Raw genomic sequence first — 22,017 nt, 5'->3', positions numbered from 1 at the left:
CAGTTTACACACAGAAAGGCTTTTGGCAGGACCCAGAGATTCAAATTTTCTACTTTCTCAAAATGCAAAATGACACAGCAAGAAAAGTGGCCATGGTCGGTCCCACAGTCCTCTCGCCAGCAGGGCAGGAAAGACCTCAGGCTTCAAACAGGAAGACGCAACAGACAGACCTGGGAGGCCTGAGCTGTGGCCCTTGCTACTCAAGGAGATGCAAAGGACAAAAGACTCAAGTGACCTGAGCTTTCTCGAACACTCTCCTGCCCGTGTGGGAGCTCGTGTTCACCCTCCACTCACCTTCCCGGCAAACTTCTCAAACAGGCTCCTCAGCTGGCCGTCTTCTTGCTCCACCTCGTTGGGTCGTGGCTAAAAGGCAGGGCAGTTGCAAAGTTAAGATGGGACTCACTGAGAAAAATGAAAGATGAAGATTTAAAATTCATTCGTGCATCATTCACTACATCTGTTGCAAGTCTGCTGTGTGCTGGGCACTAGGTAGGGACGGGCGGGCATGGTGGAGGAGGGGTCCAAGGTCCTGGCCCCAGGTTTCCCATCCAGCCAGGCTCAGGGGTTGAGGGGATTCCTAGGCAATCAACAAGAAGCCCCAAATGACTGCTACATGTCAGTGTCAGAGCCTGGCATTTTAAAAGGTGGCATACCTCATGTGGGTTTCCAACTACCACATCCCCAATTTCCCTGAAACACAGAGAAAGGAAAAAGCAAACATGGATAAATATTAACAAAACGTATAGCTGATGGCTAGGTTCTTTCAGGAAGTCTGTGACCCTGCTGAGGGACCAGCTTCAAAACACAAGATCTGGTTCCTACTATCACCAAACTGCATAAACTGAACCAGGATCCCTGCCCTCATGTCTCCAACTCCCACCCCACCCTGAGTTTTGCACCAGAGACAAGAGCTGCCAAGTTCAGTGGGCCCTTCATGGAATCAAGAATGTTCACCCTGGAGGACCACTCTTCTGGGGAATTCTCTCCCTGCCTTTCCCAGTTACTAATCTCATCTTCCCAGCTATGTGAATGCCTGCTGAAATGGTATCTGTGGTCACCAAGGCCACAACCCACGAGTCCACGCATACATGGACATGGTATGCGGTGCAGAGTGTGTGTGTGTGTGGTATGGGGGGGCGATGCTATGTGTTAAGTGTATGTATGTGGTGTTTGTGTGTGTGTGTGGTTTTATGTGTGTAGGTAGTATGTGTGTGGTGTGTATGTGTGTGATACATGTGATGTGTGTATGTAAAGAAAGTGTATCAGGTGTGTGTACGGTGTGTATGTGTGGTATATATATGTAAGGGACGTGCGGTCTGCATGCGTGTGGCATGTGTGTGGTGTGTGTATGTGAGATGTGCGTGCATTGTGTGTGTGTGGTGTTGTGTATGTGATGTGTGTGTGCATGGTACATGCAGTGTGTGCGTGTGTGGTGTGTGTGTGTGGAGCGTGAGAGTGTGGTGTGTGTAAGAGAAGAGGCAGTGTTCTCACCCAGCTCCTCCTCTCTGTGGCGCCCATCCCCGCTGATAGGAAAACGCTCCCACCCAGCTGTTACTGCTGCCCTCTCTTGATCTTTTTAGAGGGAAAACTCTCCCCCTCCTACAGATCAACGTGGAGGGGCAGGAGGGGGCCCCCCTAATGAAGAACCCTCGCAGGGGCGACAGATTTCCTCCGGGGGCCGGGGGTGGGTCCCACACACCGACAGCTCCCTGCACCCTGGCGGGGCCAGGTCCCGCTGCGGCCCCCGCCACCAGCCCGCAGGGAAAGGACACGCACAGGGCCTTGGCCTTCTTCTCCGAGAACACCCTCAGGCAGAAGTCGCCGTCCTGGAAGGGCTCGAAGGTGGCCGGTACCACCACGTACTCCCCGGGGGGCAGCCGCAGGCGCGCCGAGACTTCGCGCAGGTTAACGTAGGTGCTGGAGCGGGCGGCAGGCGCGCGGCCCTGGAAGAAGTCCCGGCCCAGGTGCGCGGCCGTGTGGCTCCCCAGCTGCGCAGAGCAACATTAGGGTCAGTGCCTGCCCGCATCCTGGAAGGTGAAGGCCGCGGAGCTGGGCTCTATTGCCTGGATTTAGGGCTCGCTGATCTTTGGCCACCTCATGCGAAGAGTTGACTCATTGGAAAAGACTCTGATGCTGGGAGGGATTGGGGGTGGGAGAAGGGGACGACAGAGGATGAGATGGCTGGATGGCATCACCGACTCGATGGACATGAGTCTGAGTGAACTCCGGGAGTTGGTGATGGACAGGGAGGCCTGGCGTTCTGTGATTCATGGGGTCGCAAAGAGCCCGACACGACTGAGCGACTTAACTGAACTGAACTGATCTTTAACCCTGGGCTGAGAATCCTGGGTGTTCATTGGAAGGACAGAGGTTGAAGCTGAAACTCCAATACTTTGGCCACTTGATGCGAAGAGCTGACTCATTTGAAAAGACCCTGATGCTGGGAAAGATTGAGGGCAGGAGGAGAAGGGGACGACAGAGGATGAGATGGTTGGATGGCATCACCGACTCATTGGACATGAGTTTGAGTGAACTCCGGGAGTTGGTGATGGACAGGGAGGCCTCGCGTGCTGCGGTTCATGGGGTCGCAAAGAGTCGGACACGACTAAGCGACTGAACTGACTGACTGACTGAGAATCCATAGGCCTTGGACTCTGCGTACTCACCCTGTGTCCATCCGCAGGTGTATTCTGAACACCTTCTGGGTGCCCAGCCCCGGTCGAAGCACTGACCTTGACTACATGACCTTGGCCAGACCCCTCGCCCTCTTCCCAGCTAAATAAAGGTTGGTCAACAGGGTCTCCATTGTGTGCTTGGCTTCCCTCTGGATATTTGTCCTTGTGAATCACCCCTCATTGAATCCAACAGACTCTTTCTCTGCATCTATACCTGGGGAGTGGCTCTGAGCTACCCAGTACAGGCCTGTGGCTTAAATCCCAGTTCTCAAGCATCAGCAGCCAGAAGGGCCTGTTCTTCTTTATCTGGCTGGGAAAATTGCCCTGCCAGGTAACCAAGGTGTTAGGCTGGACAATCAGGGAGGCAGACAGAAGAGGCGGCCACAGCCAGACCGCCCTTGGTGCCTTGGCTCTCACCTGAGGGAAAAGATGCTCCCATGACCCACTTGTTTGTTGGAGGGAGGCAGAGGCTAGGGGTGATGACACCAGCTAATTAGTGGCTGCAGAGTGCTTCGAAAACACAGATGCCCATGTTATTATTGCTGTAATTAAGCCTCCTCTTAGCACTGTATTTTATGATCAATCTTCATCAAGATACCTGTGGCAGAGGGCAGGTGCTGGTAAGCTACAAGGGCAGTGACTTCTGTGTGACCCGGAGCTGGATTGCCCACCCCAGACTCACAGTGTTCACTCATGGTCACCAGACCCTCTTTAGATCCCAGGTCTGCTAAACAGGGGAGGAAGGCAGGGTCACCAGCCCCCACTGCCCTGGTCAGGACTCCATAGGACCCACCAGCAAGCGCCTGATGACCTAGGTGCAAGGGCAGCCACAGCCTTGGGATTTCTCCTTGAAAATTTTTATACTCTGGGGGCATGCCAGCAAGGTCTTGGCCAAGTCTAAGCATTACTGGGCTAAATGTCATTCTTGCTGTCCTTGATGACAGCAATCAGCAGGGGGAGGTACCAGTAACGTAGAAGTGGGGGTGGGGATTGTGTTGGGAAAAAGGCAAATCGAGTTCTAGTAAGAACCGAGGGCTGGGACAGATTACAGAAGCCTCATTTGGGAGGCCAGAGTGAGAAGTGGAGAACATAGAGGTAGAAGCTGGCACCCCTCCATCTTACTGGAGACTCCACACACACGTGCACCAGGCCCCCAGCTCTCGCACCTCCCCGTGGCCTGACCCAGCCACCAGTGTGTGGGCTCAGGACCAGCAGGAGCAGCCCTGAGGGACTCGTTGGAAACGCAAGTTCCTGAGCCCCACGCCAGACCTACAGACTCAGAGATTCTGGGGTGGGGAGCAGCAGGCTAATACTTTCACAAACCCCCAGGGGTTTTTGAGCAGTGGTTTGGAACCACTGACCAAAGATCCCCCAACACTTGGGGATCACAGGATCCACAGAGTCACACAGAGGACACAGGGAAACTCTGCAGGTAGAGGCTCTGCTGGGCGTGCAGAGGGGCCTCTCCCAGCATCTGGCCATTTCTGATGGGAATCACCACCCATCAGACTTAACACAAGTCTGAGTTTAATTACTTTTGAGTAGTGACAAGGGCTTGCCTTGAATCATCCATACCCTCTTTTCTGTCACTGCTATAACCAATAATATGCATTTGGGAGTCAACGGGCAGGGTAGATCAGTGGTCAGCACCTTTGGACCAAGGCATGGGCTGAAGCCTGTGAACTTGGGCTTCACTGGCACATGCTACCAGGTGGCCAAGGTTGAGAACCTGGCGGGTAGGGGTAAGCACAGCAAGGCAAACGTACTTCTACATAACTAGAATAACAGACTCTGGCTGGGGGAACTCCAGACAGAAGCATTTCCTAACCTCAGCTGCATGTTGGAATCACCGCAGAGGTTCTGCTACAATTGCTCAGGGCATGAGATGACTAAGAGTTCCCTGGTATCCCCAGCGTGCAGCCGAGGGGAGGCCTGCTGGGTTGGGATGAGCTGGGACCTAACTGGGTACCAGCTGCGTGGACAAGGCACTCTTAAATTGTGCCCTGCCAGCAGCCCCTGCCCATGAGGCTGCGGGCATTGCTGGCTGAGGTCTGAGACGGCAGCAGGAAACCCCAGAGGTAACTAAGACCTTGATGATGTCTCTCTCAAACCCAGCTGTAAATCACTGAGGAGCACGGGAACAGCCAGGAGCCAAAAAGATAAAACTGGTGCTTCCTTTTCTTATCAGACATGAGGGCATTTATTCCTGTTAGCTAGATAAACAGGAGCCTGAGTGAGCTACAGTCATCTTGTTTGGATCAGAGCACCAGGCACACAGGGGGCAAGGGTTACCACTGTGCCCTTCTTGGCGGGTGGGTCCCAAGTGTCTTTACCAGGTCTCTAGGTTACCAGCTCACCAGATCCTGTAGAGTTGGTTTGTGGGAGAACCAGCTTCCATCAGAGGAAGCTGATGTCGCCAGGTGCCCATCCGTAGAGGCTGCCCAGCTGTTCCTTACCAAACAGAGGACATCTCCATCAGCGTGAACATACCTCTTTGGGTATCTAAAGGGAAGGAGAAAAGAGCAGGTCACCCAAGGGTGCCTCGCCCCTCCCCTTGTGCCTTTTCGTCCCTCCCCACATCCAGCGCAGACTGTGCAGTCCTGGGCCACTGGGATGAAGCCTGTGCTAAAGTGAGAGACTCATCAGCATCTCTGAATCTGGAAAGTCATTGGTGAATAGCAAGACCATCTGTAGACTACTGAGCCCTAGAAATCTGAAAGAAAGGGGAAAAAAAGACTTCTACTTAATTTTCTTGTTGTATAATCTACCAGGATCCCAAATGTTTTAAGAGTAACATCCTTGGGGTTTACATGAGAAATAACATCTTGCAGGCCTGCAGACCTGGCCTCCAGATCAAGGGCTTGTCCAGAAGAGAGTGTCACTCAAGTCGAGACACAATTTAATCACCATTCACTACAGGGATTGGTCCTGGAAGAGGCACATGACCCAAGTCGAGTCCATCACAGACTTCTCTATGATTTTTGAATTGGAACTAAGGGAAGAGGGTTCTTCTTTTACATAGGCGACATTAGGGAGACTGTGCAGAAAGCTAGACCGGGAGGGTGGCATTGACACCAGAGGGCAGACGTGGAGAGAAAGGGTCCTGAGAGCAGGCAGGTCCCCTGTCCCAAGCATTCCTGTCGTTCTCTGGATTTGCTTACATGAGCTGGTAGATTCCTTTTCTCTAGTCTGTTTGTGTGCTTAATCACTCAGCCGTGACCAACTCTTTGCAACCCCATAGACTGTAGCCCACCAGGCTCCCCTGTCCATAGAGATTCTCCAGGCAAGAATACTGAAGTGGGTTGCCATGCCCTCCTCCAGGGGATCTTCCCAACTCAGAGACCAAACCCAGGCCTCCTCAATTGCGCGTGGATTCTTTACCATCTGAGCCACCAGGGAAGCCCAAGAATACTGGAGTGGGTAGCCTATCCCTCCTCCAGGGGATCTTTCCACCCAGGGGTCAAACCCAGGTCTCCTGCATTGCAGGCGGTTTCTTTACCAGCTGAGCCACCAGGGAAGCCCCTAGTCTAGTTGGCTCTATTATTTGCAACTGGAAACTGTGATGCCCACAGGAGATCTCGGATGCAGAGTGGGAGGCCCCTCAAGCCCAGAGAGAGAAGAGGGTTCAACCCACCTTTGCCCCTGCCACACTGGCTGTTTAGACCAGAAGAGCAGGAAGGGCATTGTTTATGGCTTAGGTCTGTGGGCAATTGCCAACACTGAAGGAAAAAAAGGAAATTTGGATCGGCTGGCATCCTTACTCTGGAGCCCCCGTTTATAATTGGCAGCAGAGGTGGAAAAGTCTGGGGCCACTGTCACTCCTCTGACTTTGTGTCTAAAGCTGAGATTCCCCCAAGCAGAGGCCCTGGCTGTCTGGGAGAACAGAGGTCCTCAGGGGACTGCCTCCTAGTACCTGTCTAACCGCCTTCACCACCCCCTCAGCAGGGACTCCCTTAACCACCTCCAAGGTCTTTCCATTTAACCCGCCCACCGCCTCGGGCAGTATGCTCTGAATCCACAGCCAAGAGTCCCTGGACAGGAACTGAGCCATCCAGCCAGTCAGGCAGCATCCAGGCAGGAGACAAGGCCAGCCTCACCCAGTGATGGATGGAAAGGGACAGTCACCTTTGAAATGTAGGATCCTGAATGCAAATGACAGGCTTGCCTGGCAGGAGCCTGTTGTCACCACAGGAAGATAACAGGGGAGAGAATCGAGGCCAGACAAGCAGGGCTCTTCAGCCTTCAGGGCTTTCTGGCTGCTTCTCAATCAGTGTCAAGTTTCCAACCTCAAGCCAGACTCCAGTTTACAGCTAAAGCCAGAAAGGCGGGGTGGGGTGCTTCCCAGGTGGTGCTAGCAGTAAAGAACCCACCTGCCAATGCAGGAGACATAAGAGACGCGGGTTCAATTCCTGCGTCAGGAAGATCGCCTGGAGAAGGAAATGGCAACCCACTCCAGTATTCTTGCCTGGAGAATCCCACGGACAGAGAAGCCTGGTGGGCTACAGTCCATGGGGTCGCAAAGAGTCGGACACGACTCAGCGGCTAATACCTTCAAAGCCAGAGGAGGCAGTTCCAAGGGTCAGAGAACAGTACCCCCCACAACCCCTCCACTCCCTCTGTCCAACACCAGGTCCTTTGAAAAGCCCAGACACTGCCTCCACCCTCAGACATCCCTACAGCACTCCACATGCCCTCATCCTAACCCTAAAGTTTGTATTCACAGATGTCATGCTCTAGATTAGAAACCTCTGGCTATAACAAGGTCCACAGATCACATACATGGGGTTATTTTAAAAGCAGCTATAAACTGATGTCTGAAAAACTGACATGCTGTATATATTATTTATGAGAGCAAATGCCATGCCCACAAAGCTATTTCCGTGTGTTAGCTCATGTTCCAAAGAAAGAAAGCTTTTCTGACCCTGTTATATAAGGTAGAGCCTGTGGATGAAAGCTGGTGGCCACAGTCCCTATTGCAGCCCACCATTCGGCCATACCTGCCTCCTGCTCGCTCTCCAAAACTGTCACTTTCTCTCCTGCTGTCAAGAAGCACACGCTGTCCCCTATGGCTGGAAAGTTCTCCCTCATTCATCTTTGAAATCCAGCTCACTTTTTGGCTCCCTGATCAAAGTCTTCTCCACGAAGCTATCCCTCTCTGAGGAGACCTCAGCCCACAGTCTTGGCCCTCATCATAGCAGATCTGACCACTCTGCAGTTAGTGGTGTGTGTGTGTGTGTGTGGTTTTCCCCTTGAGATTATGAGCACCTTGAGGGCAATAACCTTGTGCTATTCCTCTGTATCTCAGCCTTCAGCAAGGCACCTGGTGGACACACACTAAAGATGGGTTGAATTGATATGCAGGGGGTAAGTGCTTCCTCAGTTTTGATAAAGAATCTGCCTGCAATGTGGGAAACCTGGGTTCAGTCCCTGGGTCAGGAAGCTACCCTGAAGAAGGGAATGGCAAACCTCTCCAGTATTCTTGCCTGAAGAATTCCATGGACAGAGGAGCCTGGTGGGCTACAGTCCATGGGATCACAAAGAGTCGGACAGGACCGAGTGACTAACACTTTCACTTTCTATAAAAAAAGAATCTGGTTGGGTGTTACTTACAGTCTAGGTGGAGGTGAAAGGGCTAAGCTGGAATAGAATTGGAGCTTATTTATTTGAAATTCTTTTCTCCAGCCATCAAACAGCAATTATTTTTCAATTCCCCATTCCTCCAACACAAAATACACACACACACACATACACCCTAAACTCTAAAGTCCTAAGTTCCTGAATAAGAGAAAGAAACGGGCTGGAAGTTGTATGAGCTTAATAGTCACAATTTTCCTTACTGGTTTCTTATTATAATACTTCATTTTCATGCAGTAATTTATACTGAGGTGTTGGGCCTCCAGCCAGCTCTTGGTCCTTCTGATTAGAATTGTATTTTTCCCAAGAAATTCATTTTTAACAAAATTCTATAAAAACAACCACCATGAATCCCTCCAGAATTCGTTATAGAAAGTCTTTGCCTGTATTAAAAAGTGGATTCCAATTTGATCCTGGCTAGGCTTATCAAGACCCAGAGGTCTTGCTCAAACATATCTGTGAGGCTGTGAAATCTATACAGAGGTGGTTACCAGGGCAAACTGGGGTATTAAGCCAGGCACCGCAGCCTGGGCCAAGAGCCAGCTATGACCTTCAGTCCAGAGACACCAGAACTAAAAATGACCTGTGGCTCCTTCTACCCCAGCCTGGTGTGTCTTGGGGTTGCCCCGAGAGGAGGGTGTTTGTCTTTGGCTCCATAACCAGCTTCCTTTTCCCTACTCTGTGATGTCCTCAGACTCCTGTGTCATCTTCTTGGCTCCTGTCCCCTGAGAAGCCTATACCTGGAAAGAGTCTAATAAGTGTGTTTACACTGATCAGGCAATGACAGGCAAAAGTTTAATGAATTACACATCTCGATGTTAATCATAGAGATTTAAGGCAAAGGAATGAATCTCCAATTGTGAAATTCAGGCCTCAGTAAGGCCATTGAGAGAAGCATTTTAGGGGAGCAAGGAGAACGCTTGATTAGGAACAGCCAAACAAAAAGAAAGATGCACTTCAATTGCTGGCCAAAATATTCCGACCAAAGACATCAGGTGTGCCATGACGGCTGACCCCAGCTCCGGAGTACCTTGTAGACAGCATAGCCGATGCTGAGCATGCCCTGTCCCATCCTCTTCTGTCGCCGGCGATTCTTCTGCATCAGCCCCAGCAGCACCGTGCAACAGGGTTCACTAACGCTCTCCTGGTGATCGTCCACCTCGTCCAAATGGATTTTGAACTGGGGATTGGTCCAGTAAGTGGCTGGAAGTCACCCAGGAGACGGTGGTTCCCCACAAGGCAGGTGAGGAGATCAGGAAGAACAAAATGAAAGGGAGGAACGGTGATCATCCCCAGAAAGCATAACTCTGGCCAAACTGTGCCAGGGAAGCCGGCAGTCGGCACTTCCTCCTTTCTCCCTACCCTGCCCACGTACCAGCACACACACACCCCCAGCATGCGCAAACTTTGCACTTGTCCATTTCATCAACCAGGGGCCCTGATCTGCTTGACTGGGATATTCAAGGTCCCGAGGTCCCAGGGCTACACGAGGTCCCTCTGGGGGAAGGCCAAATCTTTCTGGGGAAATGGTTAACAACTCCTTGTTCCCAGCTCCTGGCCTGTGAAGATGAACCCAACTCCTGGAGGAAGGAGGTGTCTGGGGAACAAGCTGGTCTCTGGCTCAGATGAGAACAAAAAGTCCAGTGAAGACTAGGAACCAAGGGGACCTCTCCTGGCAGGCTGTAAAGATGACCACGCTTGCCCCAGGAAGCCCCATCTTCAGATCACAGCCTGAAACAGCCCTGATTACGGATCCTCTGTCCAGAGGCCCAGGGGCCCCTCTAGATGACTTGGCATTGCAGCCAGTGATGAGACACACTCCCTCAAAAGTACAGTGGAGAAGGAAACGGCAACCCACTCCAATGTTCTTGCCGGGGAAATCCCATGGATGGAGGAGCCTGGTGGGCTATATAGTTCATGGGGTCGCAAAGAGTTGGACACGACTGAGTGACTAGCACTTCAAGTCACTTCAGGAGTCTCCAACTCTTTGCGGCCCTATGGACCATAGCCCATCAAACTCTTCTGTCCATGGGATTCTTCAGGCAAGAATACTGAAGAGGGTTGCCATGCTCTCCTCCGGGGGATCTTCCTGACCCAGACATTGAACCTAAGTGTCTTCTGTCTCCTGCTTTGCAGGCGAGCTCTTTACCACTAGCACCACCTGGGAAGCCTAATTGGCAATTAATAAGCATGTCTGCCACAGCACCTGTGGATATTTTAAAAGACTGCTTCATTTCAAATATAATCTTAAAAAAAATCTCTCCAAACAGCGACTGTACAAGCTAAGGCACAGAGAGGGTAAATGGGTCACCCGGGGCATACAGCAATTCTATGACAGACTCAAGTGGCAGAACATAACTGAAGAAGACAGGCTTGATGGGCCATCTCCATGCCAGGGCCTCAACAATGTCAATAATGATGTGCCTGGGGGCAGGCGGGGTGCGGTGGGGCGGGGGAAGTAGTAGGGGAAGAAGGGATCCTCTAAATAAGGGTCCAACTTGATGAAATAACAAGGCTTTCACAAATGACCAACAGCCACTGGTTATTATATTTTCTTAACAATAAAATTACACTCCCACCTTCCCAGAACCTCCACTTTCAATTTTTTTTTTTTTTTTTAGGACACAAGTGTGTAGATTTTAAAGCCAAATATCTGCCGACTCCAGAGGAGCCAGAGACAATTCTGTAATCTTCTGTACTTACATCATTACCAAAGGGCAGGAACCATCCATCTCTTCTCGACAGCTAGCTGGCGGCACAGATGGGGTCGCGATTTCGTGCATACAGATACCTTAGGCACCCCCTACAGTGCCAAACTCCCAAAATGATCCATGCAAATTTCCAACACATTTTCTAAGAGCTTGCTAATGGTGAGCATATTTTAATTTCTCCCAAATGCAACATTACTGCAATCCCTACATATTTTTGTTTACTCCTTAACGGAGCTCGAAGAAGAGAATGGGTCATAAAAATAACACATCCCATTTGTATAACACTACACCATTTACAAAGCACTTTCAAAAGCTGGTGTTATCCCTCCACTTGACGATTGGGAAATTGAAGCTTAGAACAGGGACCCTCCCAGGGTCCCAAAGCCGTTAGACTGAGCATCTGAGCAACTGTGGCATGAAAGGAACTCCCTCCTCCCTCTCTGCTCAGTGCTCATCTCAGCCATCAGAAATGGGAGCTTAGGTTGAAGGGTGACAAAGAACCAGAGACCCAGTCAAGCCCCAGGATTCTACCCACGTGGGATTTTGTCCTAACGCTGCTTCCACACCCTGAGCACAGGCCTGCACTGAGCTCTGTCGTGAGAACCAGGCCCAGCGCTTACACGTCTAAGTCCATCAACAATAACAACATCAAACTAGGAGAGGGAGCATGGAGCCTGGGGAGGTGGGAAGTGGAGAGGGTGGGTTTTGCTTTCTTTCATTTCTCCTGAGAGATGTGGGGCTGTTTTTCGGAGTTTCTTCCTCTGCTGCTGCCTCAGGTGATTCGACCTAGGAGGAGCCTGTATGTGGAGACATTAGTGATCTCCCGCCAGCGGGAAGGCTTCCCACCTTTAATAGAATGAGGGCCCAGGTTAGCACAGCAGCAATGGTTTGCACCAGACGATCCCCACCAGGGAGGGTGCTCAGATGACTCCCAGGGGGAGCAGACAGTGGCCATTCCCACGCCCTGCGTGTGACCACCCCTGATCAGGCTGTCAGGCCCCGCCACCTTCTACTTAGGTGCAAACAAAGCAGAACAGCCGCTCGGATACAGTCTACCGACACAGTGATGCTGCACCTGTCCCAGGGCGCAGTGGGCCAGGTGCCAGCCAGCTGGGCCGGGTGGAGATGGAGGAAGCCCCAGAGAAGAACAAGAGACCTTGGTGCAGGATGCCAAGTGCACGGTTAGTACAAAGAAGAACAGCCTTTGGGGGTAAGGGGCAGGTGAGTGGAGCAGAAAGCCTGAACACGCAGAGATGCTGAAGAATGACGTTACCTGAGATCGAGCCGCAGGTAAGGGGCTGCAGAGTCACCACCCACCCCTGCTGCCTTGGCCTCCAAGCCCCAGAAAGAGGCTGGGCCACTTTCAAGTGGTGTCAGGAGCCAGAGGACAGAGTGCAAAGGCATTGTCCCAAGATTAACGGATAAGGATGCCCATCCCGGGGAGGACAAGACAGAAGACGAGGTGGACGCAGTGTCACCCTCCTCCCCCCGCATCTCACCTGGGTAGTTCTGGCAGCCTCCAGCCGTGGAGCCCCGGGTCCAGCGCCCATTGAACAGCACCAGGTTCCACTTGCGCGCCTCCTCGCTGCTCAGTGAGTCCAGGGCCAGGTTGCAGATCTCCAGCCGAGAGAACTGCCTCAGGAAATCCGAAAAAGACATCCTGTGGGGCAAAGGGATCGGTGAGCTCTTGGTCAAGAGAGCAGGGCTGGAAAGGTGGTGGAAGGTGTGGCCCAGGGGGCACAGGACAGAGTAGAGGCCGTGGGCTAACTAAATCTTTCCTACAGCCCACTGTACAAATACGCAGTGATTGCTGGCCAAATGTCTCACTTTTTCTTTTTAAATGACTTATAATTTACCAGTCAAACAATGGTATCTTAACAGCAGTGGAAAAAGTGTGCAGTATTGGCAACTTCCTCACTATAGCTTGCATTTCTGTTCTTAAAAAGCTCCCCTCATATATCCAACTAACCAGCAAAGAGACTGAACCGTAAACTGCAGAGACCCTGGGAGGTAAAATGAACCAAGTCACCACCTCAGGGTGACTGGTTAACTCTGATTGGTGTCCAGCCTAGAGATGGTCCCTAAGCCACATAGTCTGACCGTGTCCTTTTTATCTTCCTTAGGGAGTGAAGGAAGTTATCGTATTTTGATGCTAATCTAAACCTTGGACTTTGAAAAGATACAGAAACTGAGAACTGATAGCTAATCCATGTTGAGGCCCAGATATCTTGGTTTCTACCTTTCACTGGAGTAAAAGGGGAAGAAGAAAGAAGCCCCCCGGCCGGAAACCACATTGAATTCCTGGAACACCTAGAGAGAATTGCCCAAACCAGGAAGGAACCCACAGTTAATAGGACAGCGATCCTGCAGACCCTCTCACCAAAACTCTCCATCCTCGGCTTTCTTGTCCAGCTGTTCTTTCTGCCTGGGGTCTATGTAATTCCACTCCGGTGCACTGGGAAAGAAAGAATAAAGTTGTTGTTGTTGTTTTTTAAGGAAGCAGAGGTGATGGTTCTTGAAGAGTTTGCTGCAGAGCAAGCCGTTTACTGCAGCTCTCAGCTTCCCACCCTCCCCACCTCCTGGCCCCGCCACCAACCCCAGACATGGGGAATACCGAAATGACTGGGGGGGTGGGGAGGAGGGAGGATATGAGATGGTAGGGGGTGCGGTTGGGGAAGGGACAGGACTCCACAGAAGGGTGACCCCAGACATGCAGCAGGAGGAACACTGGGCCATGGCTTTTCTCTAAATTCACTCTCCAGCCAAGTTCTACATTCATGTCTGATTCAGGCCCCCAGACCCTGGATCACCGGCTTGGGCAAGTCCGGGGGAAGAGCTGTGAGGATGGCCAGCAGAGAAAAGCCACCTCATCCTCTTCTCAGTTGGTGAGACATCCTTCTGGCTTATCTGTCTGAGGTGAAGATACCGTAAGAGGGCCTAAGCATCTCGGACACATAAACGCAGTCCCTTCCTGAGCCCACGGAATGCCAGTAACACCCAGTTTTGTGACAGTTTCCCTGGAGTAATGGCACCCTGCGAGGCCTCCTGCTGCCAGCCTTTCCGTGGCAATACCCACATACTTTGTTCAAATGCCATCTCCAGCTACCTGACCTTTAAGAAGTGAGGTTTCCCTGAAATATTATGCAGTGTCTAAATAACTAAGCAGCATTGAGATCCATCTTTAAAAAAAAAAATTCCTTCTCTGAATGCTTTCAGCAAAACATGAAGACCTCCCCTTGGCTGCATGAACTAAGGCCAGCCTCTCCCTCCAGGGGGGCTCTCAGGTCCCCTAAGGATCATGCAGGGGAGCTCTCAGGGCCTCTGTAATTCATGGAAACAGTCACTGAATCAGAACCAAAGCTCAGAATGTGCTTGTCATAAACAAAGATTAGGAGACAAGTTGGAGAATTTGAGATCTGACCTAAATGTCCCAGTTAGTTTCTTGAAACTAACTGGAAAAAAATTTTTTTTAATTTAAAGACACTGGACTGAGGCTAGGAGGGCGTCTCACAGAGCTGCAGCACCCTCCCCCACAACATCCATATAGAAACACCCCAGGCTGCATCTCCAGATGGTGGGGCCCGCAAGTTATCACCTCAAACCCCTGGACCTGTCCCAGCCTGTTAGAGACTGAGCAGCATCAGGGAAAGGAGATAAAGTCCCATAAGCCCTGTAAACAGCTTGGGAAACAGCTGCTGCTTAAAATGGCCAAAACTCAGGGTTTCGATTTCATTCTGCCATGACATGTTTTTGGGGCAGTTGGTGGAACTAAGGTTTTGGGTTTTGCTCCATCACAGGCAGTAGAATGAAAAGTCTTTAATACAGGAGGCCATCTGTGGCCCTGGGGACGTGTGTTTCTTCATGACACAAACCTGAAGGGAAGGACTGCAGTTATGAGCAGTAATGATGTGTGATTAGTTCATAAAAGTAATAAAGTTCCCTTCCAAAGCCCTGGTGGCATCATGCAGTATGGACAGCACATGGGGTCCATATGAGGCTTAAGGATGTGTTTTTGGGGGGGTTGTTTTTATGACCATTCCCATTTCTGGCGGCTCTTCATCCGTGACACTGGTGAGTGCTCCATCCTCCCCCAGTGGCGCCAACCTGCCCCCCCTGTGCCAGTAGCGCTAACTAGGGTGAAAACCAGACCATGCTCTCTCCAACCTCCCGCACCACGGTGGCACTGGTTCCAGAACACAGCTGTCCCGGGACACAACGGGAGGCCTCTGTCTGGGTTCAGGCACCATCTCTGAGAGGCCTGAGTACCTCCGGTCATTAATGGTTTTGTCAAGAGAGATCAGTACCCACCAGAAATGAGCTCTCAGAGAGCAGGCACCCCTCCCGTTCATCCTCCTGCCTGCAGCGGCCAGTGGCTCCGCTAAGATTCAGTTCCTCTTTCTAAGTGCGTTTCTTCCTTGTGCTGAGGGGTTTGGCCTTTGTCAGAGTAACCAGACTTTGCGAAGTGGAAAGAATTCGATCGAGAGTGATGGGTCTCACCTTTGGATGACCGCCGTGGTACACAGAAAACAAGCAAACCCTCGGGCACTAAGCAAAATTCCACTGAGCTGCCAAACTTGCAAATGCCAGAGCAAAGCAAGGAATCAAAGACTACTGCTGAGTGGGTTTTGTTTGGCTTTTCCCCACCTGGAACCATCTAACATTCTTTTCTAAACAGGCAGTGTGATTTGCAGACAGGAAGCGCTGTAAGTACACTGCCCTGGGGGTCTCAGAATCACTGTGTGTGTTTTGCCCGATGCCTACCCCGCAGAGGGAGGTGGACACGGGCAGGGAGGAAGGGGAGAACCTACTCATCGCTCCAGGCCCCCTTCCACTCCACTTCGCCCCACGGGTTCCGGAGTCTGATCAGCCTCTCTGGACAGCCCCGGAAATCCACCTGCAAGGGCCACACACAAAGGCAACTGAATCTCCACACCCAACCCCTGCCACCCTGCGTTCATATCTGCACCTGAGCGGACTTGTATTCAATTCCTCAAAAGCCTCTAAACATCTCTTCTTTTCACACATTTTTTCAGGCCTTAGCTCTATTTTTCACAATCTGGTTGAATAAACAGTGAGTCTAGCATAAAAAAAAATAAGCATCTGTCTGCTTTAACTTGACTTAAAATTTGACAGTTGACTGACTCAGTTCTTAATATATGAGACCTATTGATAATAAATGCCCTCCAACAAACACGAAGAGCAGAGCAATTAGCATTTCATGAGCCAGTGCTGTGACCTGGGCACCAAGCTGGGCCTTTCAGATGCATTATCACCTCATTTAAACTTCACAACCATCCTATAAGCTGGGTACTGTTATTATCTTCATTTTAATCTCCCTCAAAATTCTGAGACACAGAGAGAGTGGATATATGTATGTGGATAACTGATTCACTTTGCTGTACACCTGAAATCAACATTGTAAATAAAATATATTCCAATAAAAATTTAAAAAACAACACCTCTGAGACCTAGACAGAAGGGTTGAATTATCCAAGATTACCCAGTTAGTAAGTAGTAGGTGGATGCTTTTGAACTATGGTGTTGGAGAAAACTCTTGAGAGTCCCTTGGACTGCAAGGAGATCCAACCAGTCCATCCTAAAGGAAATCAGTCCTGGGTGTTCATTGGAAGGACTGATGCTAAAGTTGAAACTCCAATACTTTGGCCACCTCATGCGAAGAGCTGATTCACTGGAAAAGACCCTTACGCTGGGAGGGACTGGGGGCGGGAGGAGAAGGGGACGATAGAGAATGAGATGGCTGGATGGCATTACCGACTCAATGCACATGAGTTTGGGTGAACTCCGGGAGTTGGTGATGGACAGGGAGGCCTGACGTGCTGTGATCCATGGGGTCACAGAGTCGGACACAACTGAGCGACTGAACTGAACTGAACTGAACTGAAGTAGTAGGTGGAAGACAGGCACCCAGGCAGCCTGTCTGAAAGCCCATGCATTCATCCACCTTCCCCTACTCTCTGGAACCCCATTTGTGTATTTGCTCACATACACAAACACGAAGAACTGTTCAGTCTTCAGTATCTGACCTTCCTTTGTATCCTCCGTCATGCCCTCAACCCAGTGTTTACACAGACACGCTGAATTCATGTTTGGGAACTGACTTCATTAAGGAGCGTATTTGTGAAACACAAATACACACAGTGAACATTAATGGCTTTTTAATAAATAACAAAAACTAAGACACCATTGCATTTCCCTTTTTGCCTTAGCCCTCAGGAAACCCAAAGCAAAATTAATTTCTCCACTGGAGCACTGTCTTTAGCCTAGACTGTCTTCTGTATTTTGCCTTTGCTGTATGGTTTTATTGAGTCTGTGCTTTTCACTGCAAACCACCGCACATCCTTTTTGGAAGTAGGCAGACTATAGTAAATAAAAATAATGAAAAGCTTGGCCCATGCTTTCTCCTTGGATTGGAGAGTAAGTAATATCTGGGTTCCTCTCACTATCATACCCCACCTTGAAAGCTGGGGCAGGTATTACTGCGTTTTTCACCTTGAGGATCCTATGAGTTTCCAGTGCTTTACCTGTACAAGCATACCTCTTAGAAAGGTGATCTAACTGACAATTTCTACAACTTTCCTCCAAAACCGTCTGTCTCTTCCTGGCCACATCTCAGAGGAGAGCCTGCATTTAGTTAGAACCCATAAAGCTGTGGCTCAGAGAGGTTACGTAATCCATCTCTGAGTGTAAGAGTAAGAAGGGCCCTTGTAATGAGCAGGAGGGTGTCAGGGGCTCTGTGCAACCAGAGAGACTGCACGCCAGCAGGGCAGGAAAGCACTAGGTGGTGATCCCCTCTCTTTCTCTCTAGGATGCCAGGGATTTACGGTAATACTGTCACACATTACCCTACCCATCCATCCCTGCCCAATTTTACCTCTTCGACTCCAGTGACAGAGTATGCGTGACCCTTAACCAGCTTCTTGCTGGTGATGGCTTCTGTTTCGGCTGCACTGGAGACCTGAATTGAGAATAAAGAAGTCCACTCAGAGTGGCTGACCCTGACCTTCTTGGGACCAGTCCTACAAGGCTTTCTAAGCACATACTACACAGCCAGAGGGTCCCAGTGCAGGACTAGGGATACACGTAGGCAAAGCAATTAACCCCAAGTAAACAGAGCTCTCTCCAACCACTCTTCTTTGATCAGGCCTGCCTGCCAGTCCTGGAAAATGACTTACAAGCCTTTAAAATGACATAGGAAGCTGGGAAGTCATTTATTCCCCAAGAGGGATCCCACGACTGCCTGCAGAAGACTTACCATGACAACCCCTCTGGACTGGTCCCAGTTCACCAGCAGGGATCCCCAGAGTCCCTCCTCAATAGTCCCATACCCTCCCCAGGGTCCATATCACTTCTCTACCAAAAAATACACATATCCTGCTGGGATTTTTATAGAGAGGAGAAAGGGAGATTGTTCCTGCCTGGTCATTCATATGTGTGAGACCACCAGGTAAGGAGAGAAAGAGCAGGTGGAGGGGCTGGTGGCATCCAGGCTCTGGTCTCCAGGCCACCTTGGAACCACATACCGTCATCCCTCAGACAGAGCATCACCCCTAGTTCAAAACCTCTTCCCTTTTCTTCAGTGAGCTCCAAGCCCCCATCATATACTGTTGATCACTGTATTTCCAAAATCCCAAGATTACTTAGCCAAAAGGGGGTAGCAAAGGTAGGGCCCAGGATCGAGGGGTCAAGACTGCATTCTTAGAGCAATTCCTATAGAACTAAAGGGGCTTGACACTTAGGGCTCCTAAAATATCTGAGTTTTTGAGACCAAACTCTGGTTCCTATCCATTAATTAGGTCTTGCCACCAGCTCCCACCTGCTAGGGACCAATATATCATGGGACTTACCCCGTAAGCCCCAGACTCTGGCCCAAAGCCTTCCCAGTCTCAAGCCCCTGATCTGCTCCCTTCCCTACCACACGCAGGGAGGAGAAGCAAAGAGAAGCCATCCCAGCTCACGTCAATGGAGCAGGCCAGCAGAGACCCCGAGCGGAGGGCCTTCCGGATGATCTGGAACAGACTGGCCGGTGGCTTCTTCAGGTTATAAAACTCAGAGATGCCACCTGTGAAATCCTCAAACCCCTCCACCGTGGACCCTCCAGTGAGAGCCTCATAAGAACCGTTGAGCCTGTTGGACAAGAAAGAACACGGGTATCATCCACAACCGTTAGCAAAGGGAGCACACAGGATGCGGCGGGGCGCTGCTAGGACGTGGTGCACCCTGGAGGGCACAGGAGGGCCTTAGTCAGTTTTGTCTGTGGGCCAAGGAGGGGTTTAGGCACAGTTTCACAAGGCCAGCTCAGCACTCTGCCAGGTACGAATCTCAGAACACCTCTCACGAAGCCAAGCGCTCTTTCAAAAAGCAAAGTGCAGGACTTCCCTGGTGGCATCCAGTGGTTAAGAACCCCCCTGCCAATGCAGGGACACGGGTTTACGGGACACTGCTGAAGCCTGCGTGTCTACAGCCCATGCTCCACAGCAAGAGAAGCCACCCTAATGAGAAGCCCAAGCATTGCAAATAGATAGCCTTTACTCGCTGCGACGAGAGAAAGCTTGAGCGCAGTAATGACAACCCAGCACAGTCAAAAAATAATACATAAAATAAAAAGCAAGGTGTAATCGTTCCAGAGCTGACCTTGATATCCTGGGTTTTGGGGGAGTTTTGAGCATGGGTAAGGATGAAGGGGACCCTCTCTCAAGGCTGAGAGGCCTCCTTTGGGAATAGGGCTGGGAAGGAACAGGGATTGCAGAAAAAGGGGACCAATCAATAAAATGAATTAAAAGAACCCCAAAGAAGACTTTGAACATTGAATGTGAGAAGAAGAATGACTCCCAAACAAAGGGGAGAGACTTTATTGAGTCTGATATCTCAGCATATTTGCTGTATTCTTCTTCTTCATCACTCTTTAAAAATCACATTGCCCTGAGAACTGACCTGGAGGCTTTAAGAAGACAAAACCAACGTCCCAATTCACACATTCATGTGGGACAGAGCTGAGCTCTGAACTCCTAGCCCAAATTTCTGTTTCTCTTAGTTATCGGGGATACTGCACATGGGGGTCTGGGTGCTGGGAAAGACTTGGTCAGGGCACCCAGAGTCGGGGGGAGGGGGCAAGCCCCCCCAGCTCTGTGCGGTCTCCCAGCTCCTACCTGCCCCACTTACTTGGCATAGGCCTTCTCCAGCAGCGCACTCCAGAATTCACTGCCTTCTTCGGAATGCAGGAAGAGCAGCTTTCCATCCTTAGTGGGGAGCCTGTCGTCCACAACCACCTCCACCCACTCTCCATACTGCCAGAACTGGGGGAGGGAAATACAGCAGCCGCTTACAGGGATGCGCTGACAGGCAGAGTCGGCGTCCTCAGGGGACCTCGGAATGAGCCTCTGAGCTGGCCAACGCTCCAGCCTTTAATGAACTGAATCTGTTATTTAAGAGCAGGATCTGTCTTACTTGACCATGCCCATGGGAGACGCCAGTGAAAGCAGAAAAAAGGTTAAAAGGCCGAATTTGTGAATAAGAGAACCTGTACCATGCTGTGGCAGCAGTGGGTGACTTGAGCCCACATCTCCTGACCCTCATGCCAAGTGCTTTCCTCAAGGCCACATGGCCTGGAGGAGACAGGAGGGGATAGGCATGACGGTGATTGGATGAATGCATCAAAGCAATGGTTCTCAAACTCAAGCACCATCAGAATGCCCCGGAGGGATTGTTAGAACCTAGGCTGCTGCTGCTAAGTCACTTTAGTCGTGTCCAACTCTATGAGACCCCATAGACGGCAGCCTACCAGGCTCCCCCGTCCCTGGGATTCTCCAGGCAAGAACACTGGAGTGGGTTGCCATTTCCTTCTCCAATGCATGAAAGTGAAAAGTGAAAGTGAAGTCGCTCAGTCATGTCTGACTCTTCGTGACCACATGGACTGCACCCCACCAGCCTCCTCCAGGGATTTACCAGGGATTTTCCAGGCAAGAGTACTAGAACCTAGGCTGCTGGACCCCAAACCCAGATTTCCGATTCTTGGCGTGGGTCCCCAGACCACAGAAAGTACAGTCAAAGGCCGAGAGCTAGGTGGGATACCTGAAAATGAAAGATTCCCGCGTAGTTCTCCTGGAAGCTCTGGTTCCTGGGGACCACGCGGTACAGCAGCTCTCGGTTCAAGGTGAGGGAGGCAATGGCCGCCAGAAGCCAGCAGTCACCTGCGCCAGGTCAAGGGGGACACACACTGGTCAGGCCAGGCCTGCAGACTCTCTGCTTTCGTTGATTTCCTGGCCCGTTCAGTCCAGAGTCATGTGACTCCCTTCTAGGTCAGATAGTCGGACTCTCTTCCTCAGTGTGTGAAGGTCCTGTAGCCTCCTTGGAAGTTCTTAGGTCCCCCCCAACACACACACACGCTGACCACTCCACATGTCCTAAGCACTCGAGAGTGGAGTAGAAAACAGAAAAGAAGAAGCAAAAATCAGCCTCTTTGATTCCTTAACAGCAACTTTAAGAAAATATCTGGGGGACTTCCCTGGTGGCCCAGTGGTTAAGAATCTGCTTTGCAATGCAAGGGACGTGAGTTTGATCCCTGATCAGGGAACTAAGACCCCAAATGCCTCGGAGCAACAAGGCCCATGTGCCGCCACTACTGAGCTCACGTGCCACAAGTAAAGAGTCCGTGCGCTGCAACGAAAAATCCATGTGATGCAATGAAAATCCCACGTGATCCGACATGCTGCAACCAAGACCTGACATAGCCAAATAAATAAATATTAAAAAGAGAAAACGTTTGGTTGGGGAAACACTGAAGTGATGTGGCCAGCGCAGGGTGTGTGTGTGTGTGTGTGTGTGTGTGTGTGTGTGTGTGTGTGTGTGGTTGGGGAAACACTGAATTGATGTGGCCAGCGCAGGGTGTGTGTGTGTGTGTGTGTGTGTGTGTGTGTGTGTGTTCCTTGCTCCTTGGCCTTGGGTAACAGAGTTGCCTCTTTGTGTCTGTTGGAGGACTG

At 50.8% G+C, this 22,017-nt stretch overlaps 1 protein-coding gene across 2 annotated transcripts in view; it reads right to left on the bottom strand.

The window, feature by feature from the left end:
* The window catches only part of CAPN8 (calpain 8), a 75,204-nt gene that overhangs the window by 15,320 nt on the left and 37,867 nt on the right, over positions 1–22,017 (bottom strand). The window contains exons 3-14 of one of the 2 annotated variants that reach the window (XM_055418844.2): positions 21,110–21,228; positions 20,201–20,334; positions 18,997–19,165; positions 17,913–17,996; positions 15,829–15,914; positions 13,401–13,475; positions 12,520–12,680; positions 9,340–9,512; positions 5,166–5,177; positions 1,777–1,988; positions 654–690; positions 295–363 (exon numbers count right to left, since the gene is read on the bottom strand). In XM_055418844.2, coding sequence (XP_055274819.2) covers positions 295–363; positions 654–690; positions 1,777–1,988; positions 5,166–5,177; positions 9,340–9,512; positions 12,520–12,680; positions 13,401–13,475; positions 15,829–15,914; positions 17,913–17,996; positions 18,997–19,165; positions 20,201–20,334; positions 21,110–21,228 — 1,331 coding nt within the window. The remainder of the gene's footprint in view (positions 1–294; positions 364–653; positions 691–1,776; positions 1,989–5,165; positions 5,178–9,339; positions 9,513–12,519; positions 12,681–13,400; positions 13,476–15,828; positions 15,915–17,912; positions 17,997–18,996; positions 19,166–20,200; positions 20,335–21,109; positions 21,229–22,017) is intronic. The other variant, XM_088845068.1, reaches the window with a different exon arrangement.

This window comes from Moschus berezovskii, chromosome 17, assembly GCF_049115385.1.
Source record: "Moschus berezovskii isolate FMDL1 chromosome 17, NW_MosBer_1.0, whole genome shotgun sequence".
Classification (NCBI taxonomy): Eukaryota; Metazoa; Chordata; class Mammalia; order Artiodactyla; family Moschidae; genus Moschus; species Moschus berezovskii.
This window is presented reverse-complemented; position numbering and strand designations above follow the sequence as displayed.